General features: G+C 40.9%; 1 protein-coding gene across 1 annotated transcript; it reads right to left on the bottom strand.

The window, feature by feature from the left end:
* Positions 1–222: 222 nt before the first annotated feature.
* LOC149933576 (uncharacterized) lies at positions 223–1,364 on the bottom strand. Its single transcript, XM_090155263.1, has 2 exons — positions 1,300–1,364; positions 223–708 (listed from the first exon to the last, which is right to left on the bottom strand). Exons 1-2 carry the CDS (start codon positions 1,309–1,311, stop codon positions 223–225), a joined length of 498 nt encoding a protein of 165 aa, XP_090011389.1. The 5' UTR covers positions 1,312–1,364.
* Positions 1,365–15,995: the final 14,631 nt, after the last annotated feature.

The following is a 15,995-nucleotide window of genomic DNA, read 5'->3' as shown; positions in this document are numbered from 1 at the left end:
TGCAACAGGTGACAGTGGGTTATTTAAACTGTGTTGAATTCATAAAACTCCTAGAATTCCAATACTAACAGCTATGCTGGAGCTCTCTTGCTATCAGTTGATATATCACAAAAATTCAAATTTACCTATCAATATATTATTTTATTTGTTTATCTTATGATAACGCTGAGCGTATGTACAAAATGTTGATGTCATCAAAATAAATGAATGGATTGCATGTTTTTAACTAATAACGATCCCGGTGCCGATTCCTGTGTTAATGCCCTTGTAGACTCCGAGATGGGGTACGGGAACTCCGAAGCTTTTGTCAACTCCAAATCGGGTGAATCCCATATCGACATCTTTGCCGAAGGAGGCTCCGATACCGGCTGGTCCGAAGGTCTTGCCAATGCGCATGTACACTTCCGGGATGGGGATGGCCTTGTTAATTCCGAGGCCACTGCCGAGACCAAGACCAATTCCGCTTCCTAAACCAACATTATTTCCCACTCCAAGACCACCGTCGAGACCAAGTCCGATTCCGTTTCCAAGGCCGACATCCTTTCCCAAGCCAAGACCACTGCCTAGACCAATTCCGCTTCCAAGACCCGCTCCCTTTCCTGACAAAGCAGACAGCGCTCCCAAACCAAGTCCAATTACAGCGGGAAGGCCAACATCAACGGAGGCACTGCAGCCCGCGATGGCGACCAGCAAGGCCAAAGCTAATACCTTTAAAATAACAAAATTAGAGCTTTCAATTCAGACGTTTTGGACCAGTGGTCTATTCTAATTTGAAATCGTCCGTTTCTTTAAAATATAGGAAACATTACACGCCAAAGTAAGGATAATTGGAGACACCCGTGTCGGAAGTATTGCGACCACCCGTTGGGAGATAGGTGGTCGCCCTCTCAAGGTCATCCACAAACTCTGCCTCCCAGACGAAAGGGATAACAGGAGTACGCCTCTACTCCCGCCATATTATGAATTGTTTTAGAATTTAAACGGAATATGTTCTAAATCGATAGGTCGTCTGATATCACGCGCTAAACTTGGATTTTGGTGGTCCACCATAAATATGGAAGTTAACAATGTCTTCAAATTTTTTTATCAATTACAGGAAATGCTATTCCGAACTATTCTATACTTTTGGCCAAACTCTGAAATTTTAACGGCCAATTTAGAGCTACACTTTTACTAGGACTGAATGCAAAATAAATAATGTAAAGGTAAATCTAATTTAAGAAAATAAAGGAATTTGTGTTTAAGAAAGCATTTCAGGCCGAATCAATCTATAACAGACAGAATAAAATAATTACTTACCAAAGAGTTCATTTCGAAGATGAGTCGGTTTAAAGATATACAGATGATGTATAGAAAGAAGGGTAGCAAACGGTAGTGGCTTGTGATTCTTTGCTCCGATGTGACCCCTTTTTATACCGAAATCTGTACTTCAGATTGGCCTCTCAAATTTCCAATACGTCGACAATAAAACAGCCAGAAAAATATTTATCCCCTCGTGAACAAGGAGATAGTTAATTAATTAATTTCAATAGGACTATACTTGAAATATTTGTCGTTTTGAAGACACTCGTCTTTGTAGATATGATACATTTTAATTATCATTCAAATAATCATCGCTGTATATTTTTTTCTGGAAAACTTTCTTTTTCTTTGAACGAAAATTCGGTAAACTGGTCTAGAATTGTTAGAAACCTTTTTTAAGTAAAGTGGCAGTTAAAGTATTTAAATCGAGGGGCTAACCACTAAAGAAAATGTTGTACACTGGATTTCAGATTACAGGTGATTTCACTGATAACCTAGTGATTCTCGTTGATTTCACTGATTACCAAGTGATTCTCGTTGATTTCACTGATTCTCGGTAATTTTACTGATTTTCGGTGATTTCACTGATTTCAAAATGATTATAGGTGATTTTACTAATTTCGTAGTTATTATAGGTGATTTCACTTATTTTAGGCTATTTTACTAACTTTTATTTGATTTCACTAATGAAATTGTGATTCCAGTTTATTTTACTCATTTCGTACCGATTCTCGGTTATATTATTGATTACATCTGTTTCTTGATGATCGATCTCCATTTTCGTAATTTCCTTTTACGTTTTTCACTTTATTCCTACTATTCAGCGTTCCTGCTCTAAGAACCATTTATTATTAACAAGGTGCTTAAGGTTTGCACATGTTTTACTCGATTCCTTAAGAGTTCTTATTTTTAAATATGCCTTCTTCGAGGCTGTCTTAATACATATAGTCGTCCCTGGGCCAAAAAATACAGGCGGCCATTTTCGAATCATAATAAAAAAAATAGCAGATATGTCGCTGGGCTTATTTGTAAGCAGGCATTGATTGAACGATTAAATGTATCACTATAAAATTTATAATACTTTTTAGTGAAAATAACCACAAACATGTTAACTGGTTGAGTTTACAATTGAATATATGTAAGCTATCTTCTCATTCAAAATTCTAGCTACACAACTGCTGCAGGTTTCAACCTCGAAACACTTAAATCTAAAAGTCGTCTGCTCAGGGCCGTAACCAGGGGGGGTCTCGGTTCGTGCCCCCCCTTAAACTTATGGTTGTTTGTACAATTTTTTATTTTTTATTTATTTGTTTCCATAGAGTGCCCGCCCTGAAATCAAATCCTGGTTACGGTGCTGCGTCTGCTATTTCAACATGCACTTACAAGGAGACTACCCGAGGTGTAACTCATCGATTTTGTTTAAATTCCGGGATTAAGTAGACCTTCATGTAACTTAAAAAACCCCAAAGGGAAAAAATGCGATGGGCTTTAGTTTTACCATGGCAACCGAAAACGTTTTTGACAACTAAATAATATATTTATCTGTGTAAATTAACATGGCAAAATCGAAGATTCTAAATTATTCAAAAAACATTATAAACAAAGGTGGTTAAATTTGGGTAAATATCCAATTTGGGGTAAATATCCAATTTTAGGTAAATATATAATTTTACGTAAATATCTAATTTTACGTAAATATCTAATTTTACGTAAATATCTAATATTACGTAACTATCTAATTTTACGTAAATATCTAATTTTATGTAAATATCTAAATTTGTTTCTATATAATAATAAATGCATTCAAATATTTCATTTAAATTTACAATTATCTTAAACAATATTGTTTAACTTTAAATATAACATTTGTTTAAATCGTTTCACTATCTAAATTCTTTGAATTTTACACGTACTTGATAAAGCTTTTCGAATTAAATTTACATAACCTGCTCAAATTTTATACAATTTAAAAACTTGATGAAATTTCATCCAATTCACAGTAGCTGATAAAATTTTATCCAATTTACAGTACCTGATAAATCTAAACAATTTTAGACATTAGATACGAATTTACCCAATTTACAGTACCTGATCAATCTACCCAAATTTAGACATTTGATATGAAGTTTACCATTTTACCTGAATTTAGATATTTATAGTAATTTTACCTAATTTACTCATTTGAATTTAGATTTTTACCCAAATATATTCGGCTTTATCGACCAGAATAACCCTTTAGACTAATTTTTATCCAAATCTAAAAAGGAAGGGTGGTAAATTCCAAAATATTTGGTCGATTTGTCGTGGAATAACCCCAAATTTCGAAGCTAACCAAATTAAGATATTTACACAATTCAGATATTTACCCGAATTCAAATATTTATATCAAATTTAAATACCCAAATTTAAATACTTACTAAAATTGAAATACTTACCCAAATTTAAATTCTTACCCAAATTTAAATACTAACCTCAATTTAATTTCAATATTTAAATTAAAATATTTACCAAAATTTAAATATTGGCCCAATTTTTGATATTTACCAAATTTGCATATTAACCAAATTCAGATATTTACCAAACTTGCATATTAAAATGAATTAAAATATTTACATAAATTTAAGTACGTATCCAAATTATTACTCTAATTAAGATAGTTACCCAAAAAAAGATAGTTACCCAAAATTAGATTTTACGCAAAATTAGATGTTTACCCAAAATTGGATATTTACCCAAATTTAACCACCTTTGTTTAAAACATTTTTGAATAATTTCATAAGGGATCCTTAGAATTATCGATTTTGCCATGTTAATTTACATAGATAAATATATTATTTTAGTTGTCTAAAACGTTTTCGGTTGCCATGGTAAAACTAGAGTCCATCGCATTTTTTCCCTTTGGGTTTTTTAAGTTACATGAAGGTCTACTTAATCCCTGAATTTAAACAAAATCGATGAGTTACACCTTGTTAGTTCAAAACAAATAAAGCAGATTGTGCTATTTTTCATAAGCTCGAAGCTTATTTAGCGTCAAATACATGGTGATTTTCGGATTTCAAAGTAATTCTTATGTTTTCATAATGATTCGCGTGATTTTAAAGTCACTCTCCTGATTTTAAGCGATTTCAATATGATTTCCGGGTGATTTCCAGTTATTTCATGGTGAATTTTGGATTTTCATGATTTCAAGCTATTTCAGTGATTTCACTACTGATTTCGGGGTGATTTCAAGAATTTTAAGTGATTTCACTACTGATTTCTTGTGATTTCAGTGATTTCACTACTGATTTCATGTGATATCAGTGATTTCACTACAGATTTCATGTGATTTCAGGATGATTTCAGTGATTTCTAGAATTTCACTACAGATTTCAGGATGATTTCAGTGATTTCTAGGATTTCACTACTGATTACATGCGATTTCAAGTGATCACAGTGATTTCACTGCGGATTTCATTCTGTTTGTACACCTGATTTCAAGAGTGACTTACCCCTCGATTTAAATTGAGGCGTCAGTAAGACTATTACTTAAGTCGCAGCAAGACCAAAATACCCGTTTGTTAATGTCTAAGGAATACTTTCTGGATGATTACCGAAGAAGTAAACAATATAATATTACCAAATTTCAATAAAAAATGGTCGAACTATAGCTTATTAATAAAATAAGATTTAAACCTTCAATGAATCCTTTCAAATCGTTTTCTTTTAATTATACTGTGTTTTAAGTATAATTAATAAAGGAAAGCTAAATAAGTTAAAAAGCTATAAAATATAGGTATAAAGATATATAATAGGTAAATTGGTTAATTATTTAAATAATTTAATAATTAAATCTTTAGTCCGTATATTAACCTAGATCTGCTGACAATTTTCAATGACGTTATAATTGAAACTGGAACTCTCTTAAATCCTCTATTATTTTATTAATTTGTGTAATCAGATTTCATCAGCTTAGAAGAATTTCATTTGGAATGGGAACTATGCTATAAATTAAAATTAATAAAGACACTTGTACATAAAATAACTTAAAAACAACAACATACACTTATTGTACAATAAAAGTTATTGTAGAAGAAGTGGATGTTGTTGTTTTTAAGTTAACTATGCTATAGGCGTAAAGTCCCATGAAACGCGAAAAATTTTAAATTTTAAATTAGTTAATTCGAAAAATATTTGGCGTTCGTATCTTTAATTTTGATAATTAAATGCTTTTGTGACGACAAAATTTTATTTTTGACTTTATTTGTAACATAAGCAATACTTTAATATAAAATTATTAACTTTTGCCATTAATATCAATTTTATCGCTTCACAGATAAAATAAATAAATTATCTTTATATGAAAACAATTTGGTTAAGGGAACAATAAAGTTCCTCAGTTTTAAGTCGGTGTACCAGATTTTTGGGTTGTTTTTTTTTTGGCAGCTAATATCTCTGAAATTTTTGACATACTTATCCGTAACACCCTGTATATAAAGTTTAGACACTATCAATTCATTCAACTAAAGGTCAAATTAACAACATGATAAAATTTAAGAATTTATTAGTAGCGTAGCGAGAAATTTGTTAGCCTAAGTTCAATTTCAGATGACTGAAAATTAAGTAATCCTTCAGCTACCGCAGTCTACGCCACTGGCATATAGAAATGAAGTATAAATTTAATAATTATTTCATTTGAAATTCACATCAACTTAAAAAATCAATTGAGTACGCTTTAGCACAGAAAATATTACGTGTTCTGGAATTATAATTATTTATATATAAAATTATTTCATCATAAAATTAAATAGTATTGTTTGGTAAATATGAATGATAGAATTTTTTTTAAATTTATATTTGCAGTCAAAAATTCGGCTTCTGACTTAATGATAAGTCAGTTGGGTGGCGGAGTGGTTAGCGCTTTCACATCGCAGCAAGTGGTGCCGGGGTCGATCCCAACTTGTGGCACTGGGTAAAAACTCGGAACAACTCCTTCTGCGTTGAGTTTGCAAGTTATCTCCCAACTGATTAAAGGGGTTTTCCAACGAGTTCTTCGGTTTCCCCTTTCTAAAAAAATTTCTAGAGTTTAACGGTAATAGTTAGTGTAGGGAGCTGTTGGCTCGCGTAGCCTGAAAGGCTTGCCACCACCCTCCTACGCATAGTAACCCGGCCACCTGATTAAAGTCATTATCAGTCGCTAGGTGACTTGGGCCTAAGGTTGGTAGCTAATTGTTTTTATTATGTCTAGAGGAGTGATGCTTAGAAAATGGTTTCGAAATCAATATTGGGGTCTAACTGTAATGAGAAAGATATAACAAATCTATCCCTGTCAGTAGAATATTTTATTTTTTTCATGTACTCTCTTAGATTGATATTTTTAAGATTGATTTCTATATATTTATGGAAAAATTACTTATTAACTATTTATTCACACAAAATTCTAATTTTTTTTATTGGTGAGCATTGCGCAATCGTGTAGTGATGTGGATAACGCCTTTATTAGGACCAGCAGCCTTTTTTCAGTACTGGTATCAGCTTGGCCAGTAACGGAAACGGAGGAAGTGGACACTGTAGCATTACTGGTAGTACTGCTTGCGTTAGTATCTTCTTCCTTTTCATCATTGTTTGGTGGTTGATCATTTGGGGTAAAATTCGATTCGTTGGCAACTGCAACGGTCGTTGCATCTGCTATTTCTGAATTTTCTTCGTTGTTGGGTGTTGGACCATCTTGATTAGAATTCGTTTTTGTTGAATTCGAACCGCTGCCGGTTGTTGCAATGTCAAGTGCGACGGAATCTCCCACAACCTGAGCCTGCGACGCCGAGCTTCCTCCAGTAGCGGGGTTATAGTTCCGCGAGCTTTTTGATAGCGCTTTAAGATATTTAAAAAAAAACTTAAAAATTAACTTGACTTAAATTTTTTTCCGTGGAAATGGGCCTCCAAGTAAGAAACATGATATAGCGACCATGAGGGCTTGATATTCCCTGTCTACTGCTAAAAATTTTCCTTCCTATCCCTTGTAGTGCGAGGGACAACGAATGCCCAATTTCTGTCCGCCCTAGTGCCCTAAATTGAAACCGCAAAGGCCCGACATCACCTATAGATTGATGTACCATTTTCCATTCTATCCCTAACAGGGTGAGGAAAAGTTCGTGTCCAACATTTGGCCCCGAAATAGCCCACAAAGTCCCTATAATTAAGACAAAGACCTGAGAGATTGATATCGCTTATCAGAACTGGGCAGAAATCTCACTTAAAATCCACATATCTTTATTCAGACTTTATTAGTAGGCAACTGACGAGGTCTAATAAATAATATTATTTTCGACAAAATCCAATTTAATTTAAGGAAAGTGTGTAAATTTGAAGCCAAAAATCGCAAAACAAAATCAACTTCTTGTAACTCAATCTCAAAATTTTAATTGGGGCACCGAGGGTTTGGTATTCTCTGTCGATGGACGCAAATACCTTTGGGATTGTGTGGAACTTGTAATAAGATATTTATATATAAATTATCTGTTACTCCATGGTTTTGTACTTTCAACCGTTTCATTTGATAATTGAATGCCGTGAAATACAAGTTTTTCCAATTTGAAAAGTTGTAATATGCCACGGTATTCAAAAAATATTTATTATGCATATTTAGTTTACTACATCATCTATGCTCAAAACTGAACTCAATTAGACAAGCAATCTACAATTATGTCATGCTCGAAAAACATTCCCTTCTTTGGCAAAATAAACGTGATGATTCACGATCGTCGTGGAATCGTATTCTAATGTGGAGTCGTGGAAAGTTTTCGCTCATTTCAAACCTAAATATCGTGTGAATCAGTTTGAGATGTACCAACGACGTTCCGAATATACTTCTACCTTAAAAAAAGGCGCATCCAATATTGAATTTTTTTAATTTCTTCTAATTAATTAACTGCTCAATGAGGGTAATCGTGGTTGATAAACGGCGAAGTTTTATTTAAAAGTAATAATGCGACCAACACAAAAGTAATGACAAATTGTACAAAAAATTTGTACCAAAAAGATTAACTTAGATTATTTCTGCCACTTTTACCCTAATATCTTCTCTTTGTCGTGGAAAGAGCTCCATTGCCCTAACTTCACATTTTTTACAATGAAAGATTATTCTCCACTATTTTCAAGGATTGTAGGAGTCAATAAACCATGGAGAAAATGTCAAGAATTTTTTTAACTAGGAAAATTGGTCCAAGGAAAAAATGTTCACTGTGTAGGTCAAAATGTACAATACTCAAAAATCGCATTTTTTAATTTAACCTTAAAACCTCAGTATTTTTCAGTTATTAATCACTTTATCTAAAATAGCCCGATGGACACCCAAGATATAACTAATAATTAAGGCGATGGCCGGGAGTAGTGGCGTACTCCTGTAATCCCAAGCGTCTGGTAGTTTGTGGATGACCGTGTGAGGACGACCACCAATCCCCCAACGGTTGGTCGGAATACTCACGCCTCGGGTGTACCCACCCTTGTCCCCACGTATCCCCCCGGTGGCGTGGCCGTTACACATATAAAGCCCTGATTAATCAGGTGGACGAGCGGACTGCATTTGTTCCCCACGTCCCACTCACGCCTCAAAATCTTCGCCGGGCTCGCGGTATTCTCAGACTCAATCAGCCCTTGTTTCTTCCTTCTTTGAATAAAAAAAATAAAAAACGCGGTGAAAAATAATGTGTTGAAAGATTTATGTTTACCAAAAAATATGTTGGAAAACCCACAAGCGTGCGTCTGATGGTTGCCCCGCTACAACCAAAACTGATTTCAATTACAACAACCCTTCGGAGGAAAGACACCATAACCGTGAAAGCAGTAGTCAAAATGTTGCCGTCGCTGAAGCTGAATCGACTTTGGCCAAACCTAATCAAATTCTTGCAGCAGTTGTCAACACTTCACCAGATGAAGTGCGTTCAATGCTTCCTAGTTCTGATTCGTGCCGGAGACATCTTCGCCTTGTACGTTTAAAAGACCGACCTTAGGATCATGTTTGCATTGTGGACCTCGTTTTGCTGTACGAATACACAAAGACAGCTGAACCTAATCCAAGGCCATTCTTTCTTTACGACAAGGGCCAAAATACCACTGAACCTCGTAGGTGAAGGGATGAAATATTTAAGAAGCTGTGTACCACCACTAGCGGAAGAGGTCTTAGAGTATTTTGAATATACTTACGTCTCAGGGCAGTTAAGACATTGCCGCTCCAGAAAACAAAAATTTGGTTTTCGATTACGAAGACAACAGCCATTGTTCCCACCATCTACTTGGAATTGCCACGAAGCCACGCTTACGAACCACGCACGGACTAACAAAATATCGGAAGGTTGGAACAACCCGTCTAGTTGGACACAATCCTCCAAATATGTTTACTTGTTAGAAGTTCTTCAACAAGAAGAAGCACGTGTGCACACGTGAAAACTAAATGAGGCTAAAGGTATTCGTATCAAAAAACGTAGGGAATGGTATGTTGTGACCTACAAACGCGACTTTAAAATTAAGTGGAAGATTATTTAAAAGACCGAAAGCCAATCTTTGCAACCTGATGCTTGGCGGTCTCGTTCCTCGGGAGATCTGCCCTGTATTGTACGGTGCCTCCCTGTGCACTCTAAAGGAAAAGGACGGCGGCGTTCGGCCAATCGCAGTGGGTCATACTGTTCGTCGTTTGGTTGCTAAACTGACCTGCTCGCATATTGCTCCCACGCTTGGTCCTTCTCTACATCCCACTCAGTTGGGTTTTGGCACCCGTGGTGGAGCTGAAGCTCCTTCCCACGCCGCCCGCCGCTACTTTAACCACCCACATCTCAATTCTACAAATTTACTGAAAATTGATTTCCTCAACGCTTTTAATATGATACGTCGTGATCGTCTTCTCGACTGCGTAATTAAGGAAATTCCAGATCTCTATCCGTTTTTGCGGCAATGTTATAAGGATCCGTCTTATCTCGCGTATGGCGAATCTTTAATCTATTCGGAACGTGGTGTTCAGCAAGGCGGCCGCGTTGGGTCCGGCACTATTTTGCCTTCTCGTGCACAAAGTGGCTTCCCGTATGAAGCCTACACTAAATATTTGGTATCTCGATGACTCGTCCTTAGGCGATGCCCAGGATGTAGTCGAAGCGAATCTACTTCTTCTTCAGGAGCTTTCCGCTGACATTGGCTTCGAGCTAAACCCTTCGAAGTGCGAGCTCCTTGATTTGAATGCGGGCGTTTAACTGACGCTTTCAAAATCATGTCGCAGAACCTCCAGGAAGTTCCTGCCCACCACGGCTTTTTTCTTTTAAAAAACTCATTGGCCAGCCCCAAATTATCTTACCTCCTCCGTAGCGCCCTGGTGTGGCGATGCGTAGATGGCCTACACGCATTCTACGAGACAATATACCAATACTCTGATGGACGAGGCTCCTCGGGAGCAGTCGTCTCTTCACGTTGCTAAGGGTGGACTCGGTGTCCGTCACGCTTCCCGACTAGCTCTCCTTGCCTTCCACCAGCAGTGTTGCGGATCTCATTCAGGACATCCTGCCTTTCTACATATTCGCCACGCGCGACCTGGCCCTTCTCGATGGACTTGAGCAATAGGAACGTCTGTCGGAAGCTCTATTACCTTCCCCTGATCAGTGGCCCCATCAACGTGTGTGGGAAGGCCCTGTTCTTGCGAAATCAGCCATGTTCCTAACAGATAGGGCTACCAGTGATCGCGATAAGGCGCGGCTACTTTCCGTGAGCTCCTAGGAATCCGGCGGTTGGCTTAATGCTCTTCCGTTTCGTATCGCCGTCGGGCTTCGTTTGGGCGCCCGCATTTGTGCCCCGCACACATGCAATTGTGGGGGCCAGGTCAATTCGTACGGGACGCATGGCTTAATTGTAAGAAGAGTTCAGGCCGTCTTTCTCGCCATGGCTCTGTGAATGACATTATAAAGTTAGCATAAGTCACCGCAGGCATTCCTTCTATCCTTGAGCCTCCTGGTCTGTCGCGAGACGTTGGAAAGCGCCCGGATGGTTTGAATTTGGTTCCTTCGTCTGGCGGGAAATCCCTGGTCTGGGATTTCACTTGCACGGATCCTTTGGCACCTTCATATTTGGCCTCCTTTTCCACAGCCATTCTCCAAGCCGCTACCCAGGCTGAATGACGGAAGAAAGCCAAATACCCGGATCGCCTCGATTTTTCGTGCGAGTCGGTCATCTTTTCGCTGCGCTGTTTTGCGGTTTTCTTTTTTCGTGTTTTTGGTACTGCGTTGTTTTACATCCTTTTATAGGGCTAATATTTACTGCGTAGTATTGAGTTCCCTTCCTTTAGGGTAAGCTTTTTCTTTAGGCCTAGGCCGCTCCTATTCTCTTTCCCCTGCATCGAGTCGCGGCCGGTGCTAGAAGTTAACTTGTCTGGTTGGTCTTAATTCCCTACAATTTGTGTCCCCGTTTTTGCTATTTTTGCGCTTGCGGGTTTCTCTTTTTCACACCCTTAGCGGGTCATCATGCCCCCTAAGCGGTCTCGCCCCGAAGATCCGACCTCCCATTTTCCGCCACCGTCGATCCCATTCAGCCCCTCATCTTTACCGCCCTCTCGCCTAGAGGTCGGGGATGGTTAACTTTTATTCAATAGATAAAGCTCTCAAAATTATTCGTAAAACGTTTTGATCAAGTAATTTATATTCCTGTATTATCCGATTACTTTTTTGATAAATTTGTAAAGTTAATCGGAAAAACGACTTTTTTTTTCGATAGAAAGCTCAAATTTTACGAATAATACATGTTTTTTAATCATTTTCCGAAATATTAACCGTTAATTTTTGTTTACATTTTTTCCCCGAAAAAAATCAATTTAAACATGAATAATGATTAACCGTCCCCGACCTCTACTCTCGCCTTGCCAGCCAAGGACGTTGTCACCTCCTCCTCGCTTAATATAAGATTGTTGTATTTATATACCCCGTGCACCGCCAAAGCATTACAGGAGTTACTCCTCGCTTAACATAAGTATATGTATTTGTACCCCGCTGCTCCGCCTTAAGCACTACAGCGGCCACCTAAAACAACCAGCCCCGGACAAAAGTGCGCTTTGCGAAACAACGTTCGGCCAGTGAGACAGCCATTTTGACCGCCTCACATATAGCAAACAAACGCCCTCATCACGGCCCAACAAAAGGCGACACCATGGGCTGCCCGAGACCCACCCTCGCACAGCTGAGGACTAGAGTGGCTTCCTCTTCCACTGCAAACTACCCTCCTTAGTAGGTCACAGAATGACGAGTGTGGAACACCCATGAGGTTCCAGTGACCCAGCGCCCCGATCACATGACCTTGAGAGCCGGGTATGGAGCCCCCCACAGGCTCCAGTGACCCCATCACACCACTAGATAGGGACAGTGGGAAACTCCTCGCTTAACAGAGCCGATATCTCGGATATCCACTTTTTGTCCAAGGGTAAGATCCCTATTACTCCCGCCAATTCCACTGCTGCTGGCAAACTCCGCCAACTCTCTCATCTCTGCGATATTCCCTTTCAACTGGTGGATGCTCCGAATATGCTACCTCTCCAACGCCGTAAGATCATTAATATCAACCCCGCCTATACTGATGCTGAAATGAAGGAAGAAATCTCTATCAAGGCTGAGTCCTTGATCGAGTGTCGTCATTTGGGCACCACCAATAAGGTTGTACTCCTTGGATTTACTTCCTATGTTCCCGAGCGTGTCCAGATATATGGTGAGCTTTTTTATGTTTTGCCGTTTGAAGACCGTCCTCTTTGTTGTCGTCGATGTTTGCGCTATGGTCATTCGGACTAGCGCTGCCGCCAACCAGTCGATTCACAACGTTGTACCCACTGTAGCTATATCCATCCCGACACCGATCGCTGTAAAAAAGTTGCATGTTGCCTCCAATGCAAAGGACCCTACCCTAGTTTATCTCGCTCTTGCCCGGTTTACAGCAAAGAGCTCGACGTAAACGTACCCAAGTCTCAAAGGGCATCTATTTCTCCGAAGCGCGTATATCTGTAGCGGCCTCCTATGCTCCAGCTGCGCGTGCTGCCCCTCCGACTCCTTCTTTCTGTGCCGGTCCCAATGAGTTTCTGCCTCCCCCGTCAGACCGCCTTCTAAGCCCGCGCTTGGCCTCCATCATCCGGCTCCAGCTCCCCGCCCACGCTCTGCCCAACATCATGGTGACAGTCGCTCCAAATCAAGCTTTCAATCCCAGCCCGACAACTCCGCCGTGACGGATGCTCTAGTAGCTTTCCTCGCGGACCTTGCCAACATATTAAAAGATCCCCGTCGCAATCGCCAACCTGCTGTTCACATTCTCCAATCCGCTAAATTGTGCTTTGAAACACTGCCAGAGATCGATGGCGATCTCTTTGCTCCGCTTCGGGAAGTTCAACCTTTCACTGACCCCCATCATTTCGATGAGTCGAATAGGATGGACGACTCTAACTACGTTGATGACTCCCGCTGATTGCAGTATCATTCAGTGGAACGTTTGTGGGGTACGTGCCCATTTGGGGTCCCTCACGCAGCTTATACTACGCCATGCTCCATTTATTGTGGGGCTCCAAGAAACCTACGTTTCCGATTCCTCCTCGTTTAATCTCCGCTTTGGTCGCTACTCAGTTTATCGGCGTGATCACCAAGGGCACCCGGGCGGTGGTGTTGCTCTCCTAGTCACTGCCTTCGTACCCCAGTTCCGTATCCCTTTGCCTGACTTCTCTACTTTGGAGGCTGTGGCAGTTTCCTGTTTTCTCAACAATCGTGGGACCGTAGTGGCCAGTGTCTATGATCCCCACGGATCTGCTCCCCGCACAGACTTTGATTTACAAGCGAACAGCTTGGGTACCTCTCATCTTCTACAGGGAGACTTTATAGCCCATCACCCCTTGTGGGGTAGCTCCGTAACCGATGCACAGGGTGTTTTGGTCACTGAGTGGTTTGAACAGTCGGACCGCAAGATTCTACTTAATAACGGATCCTAAACTCGTAAGGGCAACTCGGTTCAGAACGACTCTACGATTGATCTGACCTTTGCCAGTACCGATCTAGCGCATGTCTGTCACTGGTCTTCGTTGGCAGACCACGGCAGCGATCATATGCCTATTTGCATTCGCTGTACTTTATCGATTACTCCACTTGTTGATTCTCCCCCTCAATGGGATTATTCTATGGCCGACTGGGCTCGGTACCGGGCGATTTTGAATCGCTCTTTCGACGGTTGGACTCCAGGAGAGTCACTTGAAGACACGGTAGAATTCTGCTATTCTCTCCCGGGGCGGGGGCGCCGGCGTTGGTCGCCCATCTCCACCTCCCTGGTGGTCCTCCTCTTGCTCTGTCGCCTTAAATGCGGCCGCTGCGGCTCGGCGTTGTGAATCTCGTACTCGTCGGCCTGGTGAGGTTCTTATTGCCCGCCACCTTACAGCGTGCGCCAAAGCACTTGTTAAACGTGCCCGTATAGCCTCACGGCGTCGCTTCAGCTCTTCCATGTCTGGTGCGGTCCCTATTTCGTCGCTCTGGAATAAAGTCAGATGGTTTAACGCTGTGCCCATCACGTCTCCCATTCCTCCGCTAAGAACCCCTACAGGCCCCGTCGCCACGGCGGCGGAAGCTGCGGAAGTTTTGGCTACCCATTTCACAGCGGCTGCCACGCCAGGTGCCAGCTTCACTATCCCTCCTCCGGTGTATTCTCCTTCGCCCCTTTCTATACCGTTCACAATGGATGACCTGCCCTTTGTCCTATTCCTCACCGGCTCGTCACTGGGCCTCTTAAATCTACATATGCAAGAGGCGCTCCATGCGACATCTCACTATCTCAAGGGCCGTGGCCTTCCCCTGTCTCCAGCCAAATGCATTTCGTTATGCTTTACCCGCAAGCGCAATTAGGCTGAATTCTTCACGCTCAATGTGGAGGGTCTTGCCTTGCCGCTGGCTTGTACGGCGCGCTACCTTGATGTGGTCTTCGATTGCCGTCTCACCTGGAGGCCGCATATTGTGCAGCTGCAGACACGTTTTCTCCGCCTTCTCAACTTGCTCCGCTCCATGACTGGTTCGAAGTCGGGTATATCGAGCAAGTTTCTTCGTTTATTATACCTCAGCCTTGTTCACTCCCGTATCGACTATGCTGCGGTGGTATATCGCTCGGCCTCCTCTACCTCTCTTGCCCTTCTGGATACTCTCCAGAATGCCTGTCTCCGAGTTGTGACTGGGGCTCCTCGGTCTGCGGCTAAGGGGGCAATGGAGATAGTATCCTTTGTTCCACCCCTCTCTATTCACCGTGATATGTTAGTTCTTCGTTATGAAGTCCATTGTCTGACAAGCCCTATTACTCACTTTCTTGCGGAATGGATGTCTCCTACCAATGCCACGTCTCCTTCGCCCATTTGCGTATCATCCACAAGGTCGATGGCCTTCATAGGTAACTCCTACGTCAACCACTGGCCTCCCCGCCCCATTTGCGATAGATGCCGATTGGTGCCAGGGACCAAAGATTGTTTACCCAATGAGTAGGGTGCTACCTTTATGACCCGGTTAATGTCCCTTGCCCGGGATTTGTGTGTGGTCTACACCGATGGGTCCCGTCAGCCCCATGCTCCCTACTCGGGCCTGGCATTCCATGTCGCTTGTCTGGATGTCACGTGCTCCTTCCGCACTTCATCGATGGTGTCTATTTATCGCGTCAAACTCGGTGCTATCGTCCAAGCACTTCTCTGG

The sequence above is a fragment of the Leiobunum rupestre genome, chromosome 8 (assembly GCF_980474605.1).
Source record: "Leiobunum rupestre chromosome 8, qqLeiRupe1.1.hap1, whole genome shotgun sequence".
Lineage (NCBI taxonomy): Eukaryota > Metazoa > Arthropoda > Arachnida > Opiliones > Sclerosomatidae > Leiobunum > Leiobunum rupestre.
Note: the sequence above shows the minus strand (reverse complement) of the source record. Positions and strands in the feature narration are given on the sequence as shown.